This window comes from Aythya fuligula, chromosome 1 (assembly GCF_009819795.1).
Source record: "Aythya fuligula isolate bAytFul2 chromosome 1, bAytFul2.pri, whole genome shotgun sequence".
In the NCBI taxonomy this organism is placed as follows: Eukaryota; Metazoa; Chordata; class Aves; order Anseriformes; family Anatidae; genus Aythya; species Aythya fuligula.
In genome coordinates, this window is record NC_045559.1 from 76,526,265 (window position 1) to 76,547,456 (window position 21,192).

Here is a 21,192-nt window from a genome sequence, read left to right on the forward strand (position 1 = left end):
TCATCTGAGTCCACAACTCCTCCAAGTTTGGTGTCGTCAGCAAATGTGCTCAGAACACCTTCTAGTCCTACATCCAAATCATTTATAAAAACATTGAAGAGGACTGGCCCTAAAATGGAGCCTTGAGGGACCCCACTAGTGACCATCTGCCAGCCAGATGTGGCCCCATTAACCACAACTCTTAGAGCCCTGCCCATCAGCCAATTGCTCACCCACTGTATGATGTTTTTGTTAAGTTGTACGCTGGACATTTTGTCCAGTGGGATCCTATGGGAAACTGTGTCAAAAACTTTGCTGAAGTCCAAAAAGATCACATTAGCTGGTTTCCCTTGATTGACCAGACAGGTGATCTTATCATAAAAGGAAATCAAATTTGTTAGGCAGGACCTACCCCTCATGAACCCATGTTGGCTCGGACCAATGACCGCATTGTCCCCCAGATGCGCTTCAGTAACTTCAAGAATTATCTTCTCCATAATTTTACCAGGCACTGATGTGAGACTGACAGGCCTGTAATTGCTAGGGTCTTCTTTCTTACCCTTCTTGAAAATTGGCACATTTGCCAGCTTCCAGTCTACTGGGACTTCTCCAGATTGCCAAGATCATTGAAAAATAATTGAGAGAGGTCCCACGATGACATCAGCCAGCTCTTTAAGCACCCTGGGATGAATCCCATCTGGACCCATGGACTTGTATGGATACAGGTGGAGCAGCAAATCCCGCACACGTTCAGGGTCAGTTGGGAGTTTGTCATTCCCACTATCATGGTCCTCCAGCTCAGGGCACCCTGGGTCCTGAAGCCCATCATCAGTGTTGAAGACAGAGGTGAAGAAGGCATTAAACATCTCTGCTTTGCCTATGTCATTGTCTGAGGAGACCTTCCCCATCAAGCAGCAGACGTATGTTTTTTTTGGTCCTCCTTTTTCTGTTCACATATCTAAAAAAACCTTTTTTATTCTCTCCCACAGACCATGTCTTGTCTCCCAGCTTCAACTCTAGTTGGGCCACATGAATTTTCTACCTACAAACATGAACAGCATCCCTGTATTCCTTCCTCGTCGCCTGACTCTCCTTCCAGCAGCCGTACATTTTCTTGTTTCGCCTAAGCTCCAGTAGAAGATCTCTGGCCTTTTGCCCCACCTACCTGTCTTCTTATATTTTGGAATTGCCTGATCTTGTGCTTTTAGGGGGCAGTGCTTAAAGATTGATCAGCACTGATGAATGCCAATGCCTTAAAAAGCAGTTTCCCAGGGGACCTTGCTGACTAGTTCCCTGAGCAGCCTGAAGTCTGCTTTCCCCATATCCAGGGCTGAAGTTTTGATGGCAGTTTTCCTTCTGTCACCATAAATTCTAAACTCAACCACTTCATGGTCACTATGACCGAGATGGTCGCCAATTGCCACGTCTCCCACAAGACCCTCTCTGTTCTCCAGCAACAGATCTAGGAGGGCACCTTTCCTAGTTGGCTTCCTTAGCACCTTCACTAAGAAGTTATCATACGAACCTCCTGGACTTGCTCGTGTCAGCTGTGTGGTGATCCCAGTTGATGTCTGGCAATTTGAAATCCCCGATAAGGACAAGGGGAGTTGATCTTGAGGCATCTCTTAGTTCTGCAAAGAATAATTCATTGGCATTGTTGTCCTGGCCAGGTGGTCTGTAATAGATTCCCACTACAACATCCCCTTTATTTGTTCGTCCCTTAATCTTTACCCAGAGGCTCTCAACTTTGTCATCGCCAACTTGAAGTTCCACACACTCCAGCCCATGCTTCTTATACATTACCACCCCCCCCAACTCGCCTACCCTGACTGTCCCCCTTGAAAAGCCTGTAACCATCTATTGTAGCACACCAGCTACAGGACTCATCCCACCACGTTTCGCTTATGCCGATGATGTCATAGCTTTGGGACTGGGCCACGACTTCTAGCTCATCCATTTTGTTCCTCATACTGTGCCAGTGTTGGCTGCCAATGAGGGAGATGTGGCATCATAGAATCATAGAATCATTTAGGTTGGAAAAGACCTCTAAGACCAACAAGTCCAACATCCTCCCTAAGCAATGAATTAGACTGTAATTTTTCTTCCAGTTAAGATTTCTTATAACTAGCCTGAATGACCTGTGGTACACCTCAAGCTTATAACTTCTCATCCTAAATATGCTAACATGGCAAAGAATTTTTCTTTTTTTCTTGCAGTGGTCTTTTACTTATTTCAGGCCTACCACCACGCCGTCTCTCAATTTCTCCTTCTTTTGATTAAAGATCTCTGTCTTCCTCACCATTTCTTCACAATTTCATGCTATAAAGGAAAACCATGCAGGATTTTCAATCCTTTGCTTAACCAGCTGGCAACACTACCTCACAATTTTGTGATTCAGCTACCGGTTAGTTGATAGAGCAGTAAGAACAATAGGCTAGAAAGAATCACATGGGCATGCATGTGATAGTTGCTTAGTTCAAAAAGTCTCAATATGCCAAAGCATGACTTTTTCTGACACTGTAACAAGACACAAGAGTTAGAGTGAAAAGAATGAAAGTCACCAACAAAAGGAAAAAATACCATTTGTGTACTTTAAAGGACATTTAAGTCCTTACATTTGAAGAAGAGTTTAGGGAGGGCCATAACTAAACCATACTACAGAATAAAGTAAAATAAAATAAAATAAAATAAAATAAAATAAAATAAAATAAAATAAAATAAAATAAAATAAAATAAAATAAAACAACATCAATGAACCAATTTAACAAAGATCTTTACAAGTCTCAATTAGAGGAACATTTCTTTCTGCCTGCACATCTGGCCATGAGCTTAATCTCACCTGTTGTGGTGGTTTTACCATACTAGGCAGCTAAACACCACAACCGCTCACTCACTCCCCCTCCTTAGATGAGGAGGGGAAGAAGTAAAGGAAAGAACAACTCACGGGTTGAGGATAAAAGGATAAGGATAAAAAAATAATTATTAAGGAAAGATTATTATTAACTGAACAATTTAACTAAGGGAAAAAAAAATAAGGGAAAGGGTAAAAGGGAGGAGGAAAGGGAAAAACAAAGCAAAACAAAACAAAACAAATAAAGGCTATGTGGAAGTGCAGAGGAAAGAAATTACTCTCTACTTCCCACAAATGAGCGATGCTTGACCATGTCCTTGAAGCAGGGCCTCAATGCACATAGCCAGTGCTCAGGAGGAGGACCAACATTTTCATGAGAGCCCACCCCTCTGCTCTTCTTCCTTCTTCCACCTTTTATTGCTGAGTGTGACACCACATATCACAGAATCACAGAATCACAGAATTTCTAGGTTGGAAGAGACCTCAAGATCATCGAGTCCAACCTCTGACCTAACGCTACCAGTCCCCACTAAACCATATCCCTAAGCTCTAGGTCTAAACGTCTTTTGAAGACTTCCAGGGATGGTGACTCCACCACTTCCCTGGGCAGCCTGTTCCAATGCCTCACAACCCTTTCAGTGAAGAAGTTCTTCCTAACATCTAACCTAAAACTCCCCTGGCTCAACTTAAGCCCATTCCCCCTCGTCCTGTCACCAGGCACGTGGGATAACAGACCAACCCCCACCTCGCTACAGCCTCCCTTGAGGTACCTATAGAGAGCGATAAGGTCGCCCCTGAGCCTCCTCTTCTCCAGGCTGAACAAGCCCAGCTCCCTCAGCCGCTCCTCGTAGGACTTGTTCTCCAGGCCCCTCACCAGCTTCGTCGCCCTTCTCTGCACATGGTATGGAATATCCCTTTGGTTGGTTTAGGTCAGCTTCCCTGGTGATGTTTCTTTCCTCACTTCTTTGCCCACCCCCTAGGAAGGTTAGAAAGAGTCCTGATGCTGTGCCAGCACTGCTCAGCAGCAGACACAACACTGGTGTGATACCACTGCTGTTCTAGCTACACATGCAGAGCATAGCACTGTATGGGCTGCTGCAGGGAAAGTTAACTCCATCCCAGCCAGACCCAGTACACCTATACAATCAGGACACACTAACCTGGCATCTGAAAAAGCTAAGTATGATGGATAATGAGCATCACTAAAACTCATTTTCCAGCTGAGGCAACCTTCTGATGTACCCTGTGTAGAGAGAAATTCAAAGATTAGGTGCTTTAGAGCATTCTTTAAAGATACCTTTTGAAGGATATTTGAAATTATGGTGTTTTGTTTTTTTTTTGGCCATACAAGGAAGGTATATATCCAAGGTATGCAGACTGCTAGTTTATTGCCTCAGTTAGAGGCCCGGATTTAGGCAGGGTGAATCTAAGCCACAAAACTGAAAAATAAATATAAGTACAAACATCTGCAACATAAATGATTTGATTTGCAAAATGGCTTGGATTCTCTTAAAGTAAAAAATAAATATAAATTACTTCTGTTATTACAATAATTAATATTCATAGGCAGGCAGGTAGTATCAACACCATTTGTCAAATAATTTAATAGTCATAGCAATAATAACGAAAAAGTCAAAGCAATAACAATGAAGAGTTCACTTAAACATTTTGAAATTACTGTTAATTATCCACATTTCAGGTCTCTCTGATTTCTTCTGTGTACATCAGATGGCCATAGGGAACCTAATCCATCTAGCCAGAATTTAATTAAACACAGTGCATTTCAGTATGTTTCAGCAGAGCAGTTTGCTCCATTTTCTCTTCAGAAAGTCTAAGTAATACACCAAGTCAAGTGTAAGCTCCAAGCAACTGTATTCCTTTCAGTCTGCTTTTCAGAGGTGACTTAGAGAATTCTTAGACCCTTGAGAGTTGGCTTTTTTTATAAACCCATGTTAATATTTATTTATCTAGCTCTTATGGACAGCCCAAAACTTGCATGAAACTTCCAATAGCAAGAACAGGGGATTTGCTCGTCATCCTGAGGCCAATTCCTTATTTCCTTTGTATTGTTTTGACCCTAGCATTAGTGATTGACTCCACAGACTCCACTGGAGGTATCCACAGTTCAGTGCAGGCAAGGCAAGATCTGAGCCTCTCAGCTTTCCTGTACCTGAGAAAGGCAAAGAGTAACTTCCATATGACCCAGATATAGCAGAATCTCCCCAAATCTGAGGGAGATTCTGAGTCAGAGATTTCCAATACATGCTTTCATTGAGTCTTTCTGATCTGTTTCTGTAGCACTCATTAAGTTAGGTATGTCCCAGAAAAAATAGGAGCCTGCAATTGGAGCCACCTGCATGGATCATTTTGGGGCCCTACTGACACGGAACTACACTTCATGCACACAAATTTACTCCTGGCCCGTTAGGTCAATGGCAGTCTTACCATTGTTATTAAGGAGTCAGGCTTTCACCAACATACCAGAAAGGCTCTGACTCATGAAGCTCCAATGTGAGCTTCAGAGAACCACTGTTAGACACTTTTCCCATCTTACAGACTAAGAACAGTGTTGCAATCACTGTGAACAGACTCATGACTGACTGGCAGTTCAGAAGATGGAGGGCAGGGTAGATGTCACAACTGGCGGTTCAGAGGATGTTGGTTTGAATGCAGACCCTGGCACTCATTAGGATGAGGTTTCTTGTTCGGCCATGCTTGAAACACATTGTATTTAACAGTCACATACTGCATAACAAAGTATTGCTCTAAACATCCAAGAGATTAATAGCCATTGTGCTAAGGTCGACAGCGTGCTGCCTGTTAGTAGGTCATAACCTTTGAACAGTGATCACAGTAACAGCTCGGCACAGATCTACCTAATACCTTCAGTTTTGTTCATTTGTCTCCCTGCTCTTATGCACAGATGTGAATGAATGGACTTCTTTCTTAAGCAAAACTACAGTGTGATAGTTTATAGCAACTGAACTATGGCCAGAAAGGAAATTTGCAGATTTTATTATCCCCAGTGGAATAGCATGACATGGAACATGTTTTTAAAATAGATTTATTCCCCCTACTTTTGCTAGCTTATCAGTATTTCCTTGAAATGAGCCAGTTTGGGGCTCATTGTTCAAGGATAGTTGGACGTGATAGGAGTAGGGGTGGGCAGGCTGTACAGTCACAAGACCACAACCACATTATGTGATGTGGGAATGTGTGCTGCACTAGCTAGCAGTGATGGGAGAGCTGAAACCCTTTCATCCATTCTGGGAAACCTGTGCCTGCAGGCCATTTCATGATTACATAAAACAGAGTACATGCTCCAAAGAAACAGAAAGCATAGCATTGTATTCTTTGTTTTGTTCTCCACTGCTCTATTATTAGAATAGCAAATGTTCTTATCTCAGAGTGTTATAACCCACACAGTCCCTTCAGGAGCAAGCTGCCAGTACAAATACAGAAGAAACAAGTCAAAATATATTTAGGTTAGTAATATATACTCAGACTAGCTCAGAGTTTCATCTTTGGATACTAAATCAACTGTCTGCTGAAATCTCAGTGTTATCAAGCCCATAAAGCATAAAATGCCACATATGTTAAAAATGGGTGGGGGTGGGGGTGGGGGAAATAGCCTGGAAACTATCCAAACGTGCTTTAGCAAGTAGTGTGACACAGTAATAGTTTATGTGCTTTGAGATTCAATTCAGAAGTGTACTCTTGTTTTGAACAAAAATGTTGATATAGATGCATTTGGGCCATTAGTCTATCAGTCAATAATAGCTTAATTGGAACAAGTCAAATAATTATAAATTCAATCTACAAAACTAGGCTTACAGCTACAGGAGGATGGATATCTTTAGTTAAAAGTCATGACAATGCTGCACATGTCTTTCATATAAACTAGGGGAACATGGTTTACATGAAAATATTTTAAGGTGGGGACAGAACTGGTTGCTGTAGGAGCAAATGCAATATACTGCATTTGGGCAGGTATTGCCAGATGCAAAGACACAGCTTGGAAGCATCTGGCTATGTATCAGCTCTTGCAGGAGCAAATCTTAGGCCAAAGTGAATCACTGGCTGAATTACGTCAATATTGTGCAAGAAAAGGAAAACTAGAGATGTACAAATGAGAATACGACCTTCAAGGTACATGAGGTACTGGTACTTTTGCTTCTCTCACTTGCAATGTTCTGTTTAATTTTGAGTCCTACATTATCAGCATTCTTGAGAATAATGGGCATGATCAGAAGCCTGAAGATTTGAACTAAATGAAGGTAACTTGCTCCTAAAAAGGAAAAGTCTAAGAATTGAGATGGTGCCTATTTTCAAATATGCATATGCCTGTTATAGAGAGATAGGAAATAAAACCGTTCTGAATATCTGTTCTAGATAAGACATGAATGGGCTAACATTGCAGAAAGGAAGATTCAGTAAAGATTAGGAAAGGCTTTGCTATCATATGTTTCTCAAGATTGCCTGGAGTACTGATAGTCTAAGAGACTGGGTTAGGTACATGTCTATGAAGAAGGGCAACAGTATTTAAGATATCAACTTGAGGATCATTCCAGCCCCACGAGTAAAAGACGTGCTTTTGGTGTGAAGGGAAAAAATACAAACAGGTTTTAATTATGTACAGACCTGTAATAAAAATTCTTACTAGATGAACCCAATCTAGAAAAGCTATGATGCATGCTAGATCTTCTAATGTCATTTCTTTTCTTTGTAAATAAAAGGTGAACCAGAATCGGCTCCTTGTTTAGGATATCCCTGGATTATGAGAAAGTACCAAACTGAATTATGAAGTTCAAGTATCTTCGCTGTTAAATCATCCAATTTTCACAATGTGATGAACCAAAAGACAAATCTTTTCAACCCATTCCTACGTAACTTGTAGGCATTTTGATTATTCTGGCAGGTATCCTACTTAATGTGTAGGCATTTTGATTATTGTAGCATCTATCTAAGAAGCTCAGAAAGAGATTTAATAGAGCATATGATCTCTTTGCTGTGTTTCATTGAACAGATGTCCTCTTCAGAAAGAACAAAACCCCAGCAATTATTCTTTTTAATGTTTTCCTAGAGCTGAATATAACTGGGAGTGTTTCCCCCAGCAGCGGTAGACAAGCTCCATCTGCTCTGTGACACATCTCAGATAACCTGAGGACAACTTCAGCAAAACGTGGGACACGTTCCCGGGATGGACTGAGAACGCGAGTCTCCAGGACTGACTTCATAATGCTGCTCAACAGCCTCTACTTCCTATTTTCCAGATTGTATTAAAAAGCAATTTCCTCTGCGGCCGTATAGCATTGGTAGTGCATCACTTTATTTTATCCATCCGGTTTCTAGAGGTGAATTCTTAGAACTTGGGGCGTAGTTTTACGCTTAACGCGGTTATTAGCAGGTGGAAAACAAGCGAGGAATGGTTTATGTTCTCACGTCTAAAGGCTCCGGTGTGATTACTCTGCCCTCTGCCGGCGCTCTCCCCACGGGAAGGACGTGAAAGTTTGAAGATTTATGCTGGCAGCTGACGGAAAGCTACTGAATCCAGTCAGCTGAGAGCCACGCGGCACTCCTGACACAGCCTGCAGCCGTGCTCAGCCCCAGGCTGCAAGGGCAGCCCCGCCACGCCCTGCCCCAGCCGCCATGCCGCCTGCCAGCCTCCCTCACGTCCCCGCCCAACGGCCGCCCCCTCGCGCACACGCAGGCGCGGAGCGGGACTACACTTCCCATCATGCACGCGCGGTAGCGGGAAGGGCGCCCGGCATGGAGGCGGGCGAGGCGCGGCCGCGCGCCCACCTGGCCGCGCTGGTGCTGGCGCGCGGCGGCAGCAAGGGGATCCCGCTGAAGAACATCAAGCTGCTGGCGGGCGTGCCGCTCGTCGGCTGGGTGCTGCGCGCCGCGCTGGACGCCGGCGTCTTCCACAGGTGCGCATGCGCACTCCGCATCCCCCCCCCAACCCCCCCGGGTGTGTGAGGGTGGGCGGGGGCCGTTACCCCCAGGCAGGGTCGGTGGCGGCGGGGTGCTGGGCCCTCGGGAGCCAGCGTGGGGCTGCGGGGGTTGGGGAGCCGGGAGCAGGAAAGGGTGTCAGGGGTGGTGACCCGAGGCTGGTTGCCCTCGTTGTGACAGAGCTGCGACATCTCAAGTGGCGTTTGTGGTCCTGCAGAGTGTCCTAGTGCTGCGCGTGCCCAAAAAATGTTGCTCAGTTTTCCTTGTGCCTTCGTGCTACGTATGCGAAGACAGCAGTAAAATCATCCCCCTGCCTGCGCTGTGTAAGGCTGAGGGAGCGTGCTTCTGTCAGCCTCTGCAAGTTCCCAGAGTCCTGGAGGCAGAGAAAGTCTCAGAATTGCCAAAGAGAATGAAATAATTGTGTGCTCGGAAGCAGGAGCTCACTTTGTGGCAAAGTGTGTGAAACTTTGGCAGCAACCGTTAGTCACATAGAAGCAAACACATCAGTTGTGCTAAGAATATGGGCATTACAAATTTCACAGAATCACAGAATTTCTAGGTTGGAAGAGACCTCAAGATCATCGAGTCCAACCTCTGACCTAACTCTAACAGTCCCCACTAAACCATATCCCTAAGCTCTACATCTAAACGTCTTTTAAAGACCTCCAGGGATGGTGACTCCACCACTTCCCTGGGCAGCCTGTTCCAGTGCCTAACAACCCTTTCGGTAAAGAAGTTCATGAATGAATTTCTTTCATTCTACCAGAAGAAACATGAGAATTTTCCGCACACATACTAGTAACTGTAATCAAAACTAGTGCGTGGTTAGGATACTCTTGGTACGTAGCATGCTTAGGTGCAACTTCCTGATACAAACCTTCTGTGTTATGTTAGGAGCAGGGACTTGAACTTCAGGTTTTATAGTAAAGTGTACAAATGTAGCCTGACAAGATTCAGAGCTGGACGTATGCACAAATCTGCCATATCCCATAGCTACTGTACTATTGTCCCATAAAACCTTACCATAGTCTGAAAAGTACAGTAAGCATCTGTGGCTTTATTTTTAATAAAGAAACAGTTAAAACATTTCTGACCTAGATCATTGATAATAACTTCATGCAGGTGAATCCGTATTGTTTAACAACCTGTTATGAATATGAGGGTTTGAGTGACCTCCACGTTTCTACTTGAATTTTCCTGATAGGAGTGAGGCATAACAGGTGTGTTAGATGAAAGTGTGATGGGTTTTCAAGTCCCCTTTGAAGCAGCTGTACTGACAGTGTACACATTACACAGCAAAACACTGTTAGTCAAATGGGTAGGGTATGTTTAAACTAGCCATCCTGAAGGAGGTTACGGAAAATACATCTTCTGCATTCATTTACGTGGGTGTGATTTGATATTGCTGTCACTGTCGTACACAGATTCTGATAATCTCATGATGTCTTTGAATGGAAAAGTTTAACTAAAGCACTACTTGCTATGTGCAGTGCACTGAGAATGCCGTTATTGCTGAGAGAATAAAGTTTTTTTTCATTTTTGTTTCTGCATCTCCTATGCTTTTTTGTCATAATGATGGCAGCAGCCACCTTACAGTATTCAGGTGGTGTTTACCTTCACATGATACTCAGACTTTGTCCTTCCTTTTGTAAATGTTTGTTATCTCTGACGCACAACAGTCTTGCCTTGCTAGTATTGAAGGTTTTCAGTGCCACAACACACACACAGTTGTAACTTGAACAGTTCTTTCCCTGGGATTGTATGGAGCCTAACTGATAGATTTTAAAATGCTTGCAGGATAAGCTATTTGTCTGAGTGGCATTTTTACTTACTGTTAGCCTTGTTTCTGAACTCTGCAGTGATTTTGAATACATCATTCAAACCAGTCATAATACAATGATCTTTTAGCATGCCTAACATTGTGGCATGCTGGCAATAGATTTTTTTTCTAGTTACAACTTTGAATTTTATGTTGTTTAAGATACCTATGGATGTGGTAGATCAGGCACCCTACAGAATTAAATTGAAATGCAACCCAGGCTTTAGATTGTACAATCTGATGAATGTGTGTGTGTTTTATCCCTGTTGTTAAAAGTGCTTTGTTGGACTGACAAGTAGTTTTACCACACAAATAAAAGAACTAGTTGCTTTCATTGCCAGGTATAGTACAGGGAGTTGTTCAGGTTAGCAGATTACAGCAGACAAGTGGACAGTACTGGGTGTTGTTCTGTATGTAATCATTCATTTCTGTCACTGTCTGCCAACAGTGTGTGGGTTTCTACAGACCACGATGAAATCGAGAAGGTTGCAAAGCAGTTTGGCGCCCAAGTTCATCGTCGAAGCCCTGAAGTATCTCAAGACTCCTCTACTTCTCTAGAAGCTATCAGAGAGTTTCTTAATCATCATCAGGGTAAATCAGTAATGAAACATGCTGAGCTTTTATGTTGTAGCCCTGTAAGAATGATGCATTTAGTATTTAGAAAAATAAGTAAGTCCTATAGTAAGTTAAAGCTGGAAAGATTCTCCTTTTGTGGCATCCACTCATACCACATTTTGGGGTTGTATGTATTAAAATACTCATTGTTTCATAAATGTTTCTTTATTTTTCTTTAGAGGTTGATATTGTAGGAAATATTCAAGCAACATCTCCCTGTTTACATCCCAGTGATCTTATAAAAGTGGCAGATCTGATCCAGAAAGAGGGCTTTGATTCTGTCTTCTCTGTTGTGAGACGGCATCAATTTAGATGGAGCGAGGTAAAAAAAGGAGGTAATATTTATCTGTTTCTGGTTACAGTTAAAATTAATCAAAGTTTTACTTATTCAAGTGTTTAATGTTTGTACCTATGACATTTATATCTTGAAGGGCCTTTAGAGACATAGGCTGGCTTCTTTGAAAGGTTAAGATCACTTAAGATTCCTCTTAAGTAGTGCTGTTTTAATATTACTGATCATTGCTCAGACAATCTTAAGATGCTGAAAATGAAAATACTATTATCTTGTCTAGGTTCAAAAATAACTTCCCCAAACTTTACATGTCAACATCTGCGTGGTGGGTGTTGATGTTTTTGTGGACATGACTCTGAGGTCCTGTCTTAACTAGGGAACTGTTTAGTATTACTGTGTGATAGCTAATAAGTAGCAAATAATGTGAGCTAAATCTTAGTCAAGACCGGATGGCAACCTCATAGCTTGGAGGCTTAGGGTTGTTTTCAGCCTGCTAAACTGTCAGCTGACTCAAGTGAGATTGCAAACTGCCTTTGATTCATAAGGACCGAAGTCAAGTAGCTCATACAGAGAAATACTGTTTTTCCTAGACAAAATATTCTTCTTTCCAAGGTGACTCAGGACTGAACTTTACTTAAAAAGCTTATATGTTATCATAGCTAGATAAGTACCTTCTGTGCTTGTACTAAGAACTATTCCCCACATTGCTTCTGTTTCTGTGATTAAAGTAGACATTTTTGCTTCCTTTTTTTTTTTTCACAAAATGATTAGTTCAGATACAGTCACATTTTTATTTTCTAAAAATTAATATGTTACTCAGATACTAATGTTATTCTGTTGATATCTAAAATGTTTCAGATGTAATTTTTTGTGAGTTCACAAAGTATCGTGCTGTAAAAGAAAATGCGAAGTAGATGAATGTTGATACTGGAGGTATGTTGGAATAAAAATTTGGCCTTTGTTTAGAATAAACAGATAACATGAACATACTCCTTTTTCCTCATAAGAGGAGGAAAATTTACTGATAAATGTGTAAGAGGAATATCAAAATCATGGATAGAAGTGTAGGATTCTGTGGTTTGTATTTTAGATGACTAGGTGAAAGTCCACTTCATGTCTTGAGATGCTAGATGGACATCTGAAAATCTAAATCTCATTTGGATGTACCATGTGGCTTTGAAATGATGGTGTGCCAGCACTTCTCCATAGGTATTTGGTAACCTGTATTGACCTCTGTAAATAACATCTATCCTCAAATTGTTACAATAAAAAAGCCTGGATGCCTACCTAAAAGAGCAAATTGCTCTTTAGTGCAAGAAGATACCTGAAGTCTTTTAATGTAGCAAAAGATTTACTCAACTGCAAGGCATACATATGAGGAGAACAAGCTAAAAATTTTGAAAACATTCACAGCTTAAGGGTAAAAGCAGCTTGCCTTTCAGGAACACAGTGTTTCAGGTAACACCAATTTGCCTGAGTAGAATCCAGTTCAGTATTGTGCTCTTCTCAGACTAATTTAAAATACTGATTGTACCTCTTCCTGTGTATTTCTGTTGTTCTTTCAGCATTGAGGTTTAATATTCATGTACCCTGAAATACACAGATGTCTTCCCCTGCTTAGGAATGTCAACTTCATTAAGCACAAAGTTGTATTTATTGAACACTAAGTTCATATATATGGAAGTTTCAGCATGTTTTGGGTTTTTGTGAATACCCTCTAACTTCTTCATGGGATAATGAGACCCAATGAATTTTAGCTGCTTTGTGCATGTGAATTGGGGTGGCTTAAAAACGGAAGTCTCTGGCAGCTGGTTCAGTTTCTGCTAACAGTATGAGATCTTACAGGATCTTGCTTGTTCAAAGGCACTGCTTGAACATATTCATTTTTAGAAAATAAAAATGTGACAGTATCTGAACTAATCATTTTGTGAAAAAAATCAGTGTGGACACCGATTAAACCATATAAGAATGGTTAATATTATGTATATCTCTAAATAGGAAGTATTTTGGGGAAGTACCGAGATATTTCCACAGGCAAAATTTCTTCTATGCTTATTTTTCACCTTTCAGATTTCAAGATGGTCCTCTCAGCTCTCCGTTCTTTTAGGGCATTTTGTTTTTTAGGTGTATGTAGCTGAATGCTTTTTTTGTGTGCTTAGCCTCTAAACCCCTTCCTATTGTGTACTAGGAGATAGATTATGGAAGGGATATGGTATTTCCTTCACACTAGCAGGAACACTCTAGAAGAATATCCCCCTACTACTTTCAGAAATCAGTTTTAGGAGATGATAACATCTCAGGATTTTTTTAATTATTATTTTTATGTTGGAAAGTAGAACTTTATTTTACTCTGCTAGAAATGCAGGACAGTTCTCCACTTCGTTACCCACAGTTCCAAAAAAGAGCAAGCAATTCAGTGATTCTTTATAAAGCTAAAAAATTAGAAATAATAATGAAATAAGATGGTGACTGAACTGTGTCCTTAATTTTCCAACAGAAAGCTGTGTTACAGAAAGTTATTAAGTGATTTTGAACAGGGATTCTGGAAAACTTATTTTGGCATTTCTGTCTGTTAACAGAAAACAAAATGACAGAACCCCAAAACCTGAATCCAGCAAAACGGTACCGGAGGCAAGATTGGCCTGGGGAGCTGTATGAAAATGGATCATTTTATTTTGCAAAGAGGCATTTGATTGAGAAAGGCTACTTGCAGGTTAGTGCTTCTGGTTTTTTTTACGTCTGTTTGAAAAAATGTATCTTTTACTCTTGTCACAGAGTGTTTTGAATTCAATGATGTCTTTCAGTTTCTGATGCCATCAGTATCTACTAACTGCACTTTGACTTTAGGACAGCATATTATTTGTAATTTAAGAGGGCTGGTTGTAGTTAGGGCAGTACCAGTTACAGCCTCCTTCACAACAAATTTGTACAAATAATATTGAACTGTATATACTTATAAGCCTAAAAACCTGAGTTTCATGTAGATTTACTGCTATGTAAGTGCATACCTTATAATTCAGTTTAGCGTTACTGAGGGTATAAAACTGACCTGCAGTGCCACAGGCTTCTCATACAATCTATAAACTTGCATTCTTGTCAAGTTTAGACATTTTGCCTTATGCCTATTTTGTGCTGTAGTTTAAACAGTCTTTTTCCCTTTCCTGATGTTTGTGTCCTTGTGTAGTAATACAGAGCAAACATATTTACTTCAGCTTTAATTTTGTTTATCTATAAAAATAGTCTCTTAACTTTCTCATGCAAGATAAGTTTGTCATCTTACAGATAATTTCCAATGTTTGTCATCACAACTGGAAAAAAGCCTAATGTAGGTATTTCCACTTTTGTGATATGAATACTGTACTAGTTATGTCAGAATACTATATTCTTAGCTCTTTTGCAGATACATTACTAATCTAGAGGTAATAGCTTTAGTTTTCTATGCTTTGGATAGACACATGCAGCACTGGATAGTGCTGTGTGGACTTGCAGGCATTGATGCGAAGTTGTACAGTTGTGCTGAATTACACATTTTTTGAAAGTTGGCCACTAACTCTCTGAGGATCAGGGGATCGGGGCTTTTATTTTTTTTTAAATTACACTGGGTTTTGGTGGATGTTTTTCCAGTTGAGATGAAGTCTTTGCGTAGACAGAAAGCAAAAAATAAACATACTTGTATTGATTCAGTGCTAAGGTATTACTGCTTTACTGCATTAAAAGACCTATTGAATCAGTATGACCTAATGAATACTAGCCTAGTTGCACACTTCCTCTAGTTGTGCAAGGAAGATATTAACTGTGGCTTATATAAAGTTTCAAATGCTTGGTTCTGTGTAGCTGACAAAATACTGTTGTTGGTGGCTCACTAGCTTCTAAGCTAGTCAGCATGACTTCCATGTAACCAACTTTCATTACAAGATACTAAATTGTAGAGTTTTGTAGCTTTATTAACCCAAGCAGAAAATTGTAATAGGTTCTATTTTATCTAGGGTGGTAAAATGGCCTACTATGAAATGCGTGCTGAGCATAGTGTGGATATTGATATAGACATTGACTGGCCTATTGCAGAGCAAAGAGTACTGAGGTAAAAGCAAGTCTCATTCCTTCATTTCTTTAATATTGGTCATTGTTTCAAAGAATGATCATGAGAATTCATAAAGTAGTTTTTTTAATTGCAATTTCAGAAATTAATCAAAATCAAATATAATTGAATAATTTAATTTCCATTCATCATTTTTCCTTTCTTTCTTTAAATCATTTGAATTACCTTTGCACTGTTTGTATGTGTTTCTTGTTTGCTAGTTCATGTAAGTTCAGCCTGGGAAAAGGGATTGTGGGCCTCACTATACCATAGCAATGTGTTAGTATCATTTCTGGCCTTTTTAGCTGAGCTGTCTTAGGTTTCCGCAGTCTAGATCATGCTTACTAATTCACATGACTAAGAGTGCTCCAAGTAGAAGGCGTGAGTTGATTACATTTTGCCTGCTGCCTTTTCTTTGCAGATACTGTGTATCTCTACAAAGAAATAGCAGCTGTGAATGGGATGTGTTTATTGTACCTTTTTCATCCTTTACTCCGTTTTATTTTTTCTTGCCATAAGTGTTAATAGAACATAAGCTTTTATGCTAGGGAAATGAATGCCTAATTTTTAAGTGGGTAATATAACTGAGCTGTCTTAGATGGCTTTATATTTTTTTCATTGAAGGAGAATCTACTTGGAGAGTGAAGGTAATGAGAAAAGGCGTTAGGGGAAAAAAAAGAATTTCAAAGCTAATTCTTCTGTGTGAAGGTCACAATTGTATTTGAAATGTTTGTTTTCAGAGTGTGCAAAAACTTCCATCTAAAAAGATAACTTCTTTGTCTAGCTTTGGGTATTTTGGCAAGGAACCATTAAAGGAAGTGAAGCTATTGGTTTGCAGTATTGATGGATGCCTGACAAATGGTCGCATTTATGTCACAGAAGATCAGAAGGAAATGGTCTCCTACGATTATAGAGATATTGTTGGTATCAATCTGCTAAAGAAAAGGGGAATCGAGGTAAGTGTTGTTCTAAAGCATGACACTTTATGATGAGATCAAGCAGGATGATACACTGGTTCAGGGTTGGGGCAAACGCTGTTTTCAGATTCTGTAGAGTAAAATAAATGTATTCTGATAAACTGATCCATTTCATTCATATCAGCTATGGCATCTTTCTCTGTTTGTCCTGGAAAAATGTGGAAAGAAATTTGTATTGTGTTTTGCTAGCATCAGTCATATTGTGTGCTCTTTAGTCTACGTACACATTAGCTAGCAGTCAGTTTCTTGTTTATTGTGACATGTCTCTGCTGTATAAATTGTATGTTTTTCCAACAGCTTTACAAAGCAGGAATATGTTGTTATCTCTTAGCTACCTAAGAAGGATACCCAGGCAAATTACTTGGTTCATCCTAGATGAGCCATTTTTATGGCAGAGGGGAAATTAAACCCCAATTGCTTTTGTCCACATAGTTGCTTTAACCATAACTTATGTGCTCCTAAGTTGTAAGAAGTCAAATGAAAAAAATAACACACTGTAATATGAATGCTTTCCTGAATTATTATTATTATTATTATTACTAAATTCTGCTGAACAGACTATTTGCTTGCATTGTGTAAAATTAGCCTTCCTGTTATTTTCTCTTTGTGCTGCTGCTTTTGATATAGCTAGAAGAATTTCTTAGAGTAAGAACTAAGTCTTGGGGTAAGAACTAAGTACAGATTTGGGCTTTCTTCAGAGAGTTGGGCATGGATAAGACAAAGATAGTTAAACCCTGAGTAGTTTGTTGCAGATTCATTTTGGTTTTCTGTTGTTGTAACAGGTTAGGCAAGATGTTCCTGATATATTTAGGTGCAGCTGGTGCTGCCTTGGGGTAGTGGAATGAAGCATGTGTTTTTTCAAAACTTCTTCAGCTTTGTTTTCTGTGAGGCAGAAGGGAGGAAGCTTGTAATGATTGTTTTGTTGCCTCTGGGTGCCCATTCTCATACTTAGTGACTTGGAATTTATTATTAAAAACCTCTTGGGCTTTGTGCCACACTTGCTGTATTTCTAGTGCATGGTTCTGGTGTACACTTGCTTTGTGCACTGCTCCCATTCATTCTGTGCTTAATGCCAAATACTTGTTAGCATTTAACAGCAATAAACAACAACAAAGATAAGCTTGTCCATAACTTGGGCAAAAACCTTGGAGTAGTTGTGTCTGAAATCCTTAAAAATCCTGATACAGTAATCTGGTTTTAGCCTACATTATACATCATTTCTAAATTTAAAATTTCGAATGAACTTCCAGAGATTAATGTGCCATGCCACTTCTGTCTCTTTAGTGGTCTCTTGACACTCTGAAGTCCTACTGTAACTAATGTGGTAACATTATAAGGCAGAGGAATCAGGAAAAACACTTAAAAATATTCTACTTCTACAAAAACTGCTGATACTTTCCTTGGAAATTCTTTTATTCCCTGCTATGGCTTAGGTTAGATGTTACTGCATTAGATAGTGAGCGTGGCACTGTACCATGATTTCCAGTATTTTTATTTGGTACATATTGCTTTTAAAAAGATAAATGTAAACTTCTGTTTTGTGCTCAAGCTCAAGGAAGCCTACAGTTTGTTTCGCTTTCCCAAAGCAACTTGTATTTCAAGACTGTAATGTGTTTTTTGGACACAAATCACTTCCACTCTGAGTTCTGAATGAAGAAACCAGTCATGCAACACTCTTCTGATATCTAAGAAAGCCTACATCTGAAACTTCTAGTCTCTTTTTGTAAATCAACTTAAATGGCTTTTTTCCCTTGTATATAGAATTTATTCTAACTTGATTTAATAGGTTCGACTCATCTCTGAAAGAGATTGTTCAAAAACCCTGCCAGCCATGCAGCTGGAATGTGTAGCAGAAGTTAATGCAACAGATAAATTACAAGTCCTGGAAGACTGGCGAAAATACATTGGCTTGAGCTGGAAAGAAGTTGCTTACTTAGGTCAGTTTCTTTTTTCTTTTTTTTTTTTCTTTGGTAGTAAAATTTCATGTAGCATACACATGCAAACTTCGTAGCACTGCTCATCTTCAAAATGACTTTGCCCATTGCTAATACAGTAAACATAGTGGGATTAGAGTGCAAATTACAATACAAAATCACCAAAAGCAAATACCTATTTGAAGTCCTGTTGGGGTACAATCTAAATATTAAATGCAATGATGAATCAGTGTCTACTGTTGTAAGTAATGTTTTACCTATTTTTGTAGTGTGATTTAGAAAATCTTTCGATATTGAACAAGTAAACAGTTGTGGTTCACACTTTTGAATTCCTTCTGGTTCATTTCAGACTAATATTGTAGAGTTATATATTCTGAAATATAAACAAAAATCAGACAGAATTAAAACTGAAAGCTATGTAATGTACAAAATTACATTTTAGTGATAACTTAAGTCCTGCAAATGCTTACTTAGCTGCTCAAATAATTTCACTCATCTTAGTAGTACCATTCTTTTGCCTGAATATTATGTGTAAAGTATGATCAGTGTCTACATATCACTGGGATTTTCTAAGAATACATATGCAAAGTGCTGTTGAGCTTCTCAGATGAAAATTGTGGCAAGAATAGAAATTCTGAAAACTATTAATAAGTATATTGAAAAATGATGATTTGGCTCATTTTTTTCCCTTTGTGGTATTTTTATATCTGTCATTTTTTCTCAAAAGGAAATGAAGAGTCTGATGTGGAATGCCTGAAGAAAGCTGGCATGAGTGGTGTGCCCGCTGATGCTTGTGCAGTTGCTCAGAAGGCTGCTGGTTACATTTGTAAAAGCAGTGGTGGTTGTGGAGCTGTCCGAGAGTTTGCAGAACACATATTCCTGTTGTTAGAAAAAGTGAACTCTGCAAGAAAGCAAATGGAAGACGTGAATTCAGCAGGAGAGGATACAGGGGGAAAAAGAGAGCAGCAGAAGTGGAAATAAGGAATTACTTAAAAAATAACACTGCAGTCGTTCTTCCCCGCTTTTCATCTTCTCCATTTCCCCCTCAGTAAGCCTTAATCCCAACGGATGGCTGCCTTTCAAATTTTACACAGCAGTAGAGTTAAAAAGATGTTTCCCTCAAATTAAAGATTCCATTCTGATAAAGTGCTAGTATCCGTGATTGTATTCATGATTATTTTAAAAGCCAGTTAAGTGCAATTGAAACTACTAGAAAAAGTGGTGTCATGTAAACCTACTCTAAATCATTACACTTGTCCAAAAGGAATGATGTATCTTTATTTCATAATACAAATATTTTCAGGGAATAATGATTTTTTATGATTTGTGGATATGTAATTCAGACTTCGAAAAAATTTGTTCTGCCAGTTGTGCAGTTATTTACATTTCCTCTATCTTCTATATGATATTGTGGTTGTGTGCTAGCTTTTCATGAGACACATCTTTAGGAAGGAAGAGTTTTAGTATATGCTGGAGAAGTTGGGTGTAAAATAACTACCAAACATTTTCCTATATTTTGAAAAGCTTAGTTACTGTAAAGCCAGCTAATACTAACACTAACTAACAAAAGCATTTAAGCATGTGTTCAATTTTGGGCTAAGTAATTAAGCAGCATTTGGAATTATGCCATCTTAACCTTTGAATCTGTTTATATTGGGTTTTATTTAAGTGCTTAAATTAACATACCTAAATGCTTTGCCAAATTTAGAACTAAATCTTCCATTAACTTTGAAATCTTTCCTTTGCAGAAACTCTGTTTCTTTCTATGAAGTCTTTATTACAATCACTAATGAGTTAAAAGAAAAAAAAAGTAAAGAAAATGTTCTTTAATGTTTATTTTATGGAAAAGGAATTGCCATGGAAGAAAAAATCATAGCTGACATTTCCACAAATATTTATATAAAATATATATTCAGACTATTTTTAGCATGCTAATTTAAAATTGGTGTATATGTGTGTTTGTATTTATGTAAAATACAATTTTTCCTGTTTTGATTTGAAGAACTGTAAACATTTGTATAACTGACACTAAAAATATGCATCTGTTTTCAATCCTAGCATTTACCAGTGAGTCAGGCTCAGCCTTGAGTTATACTAAAAAATAAAATAAAAATAAAATGGCAGTGGCACACAGGCAGTTATTACAGAGATGAATGATAATGGTTTGTTTTATTTTATGACTCTCAACATAAAATTCTCTGTATCTCTTCCCGTTATAACATCTACTGTTTTACTGCTCTCTGATTAACTTTGTGTTGACTTCCCTTTACAAAGCAAAGTTTTAAATTTGAAATTATTTTACTGCCTTTAGTAGTAAGGTTAACAGGTGAAAGGTGAATTAGCTGCATTAGTCCCCTCTTAAATTATCGTTCAAATATTTCTTTCATTGAGGTTTTAGGGCTCTGCATGAGATAAATTCTGTGGATAACAACAGTTATTTTGGACAGAACTATGAACTTCGTTATAGGTAGATAAATCATTTTACTCATATAAACTATGTGATAAATTACAGAAGTCTAGATTGTTTAAACAATTCAGCTTTAATAATGTCATTTAAAATTGGCCAAGTTTTTAGTTACTTCACCTTCTCACAGTCAAGTAACTTGCAAACTTTGGTTTCAGGAACAATTTCCTGTGGATAGGCAGGTTTAGAGAAATTGTGATGAACTTGATTTCTATTCTTTTTATGTTAGAA

The 21,192-nt window shown here is 39.1% G+C and overlaps 1 protein-coding gene across 1 annotated transcript; it reads left to right on the plus strand.

The window, feature by feature from the left end:
- Positions 1–8,567: 8,567 nt before the first annotated feature.
- CMAS (cytidine monophosphate N-acetylneuraminic acid synthetase) lies at positions 8,568–20,334 on the plus strand. Its single transcript, XM_032194759.1, has 8 exons — positions 8,568–8,760; positions 11,050–11,192; positions 11,396–11,551; positions 14,088–14,221; positions 15,495–15,589; positions 16,371–16,542; positions 18,350–18,500; positions 19,225–20,334. The coding sequence occupies exons 1-8, from the start codon at positions 8,600–8,602 to the stop codon at positions 19,476–19,478; spliced, it is 1,266 nt and encodes a 421-aa protein (XP_032050650.1). The 5' UTR covers positions 8,568–8,599; the 3' UTR covers positions 19,479–20,334.
- The last annotated feature ends 858 nt before the right edge of the window (positions 20,335–21,192 follow it).

Excerpts from the sequence above, each read along its gene's own strand:
- CMAS (XM_032194759.1), top strand. The coding sequence starts at position 8,600 with ATGGAGGCGGGCGAGGCGCGGCCGCGCGCCCACCTGGCCGCGCTGGTG. Across the intron at positions 14,222-15,494 it reads TTGAGAAAGGCTACTTGCAG|GGTGGTAAAATGGCCTACTA; the intron begins GTTAGTGCTTCT and ends TATTTTATCTAG. Across the intron at positions 15,590-16,370 it reads GCAGAGCAAAGAGTACTGAG|CTTTGGGTATTTTGGCAAGG; the intron begins GTAAAAGCAAGT and ends TTCTTTGTCTAG.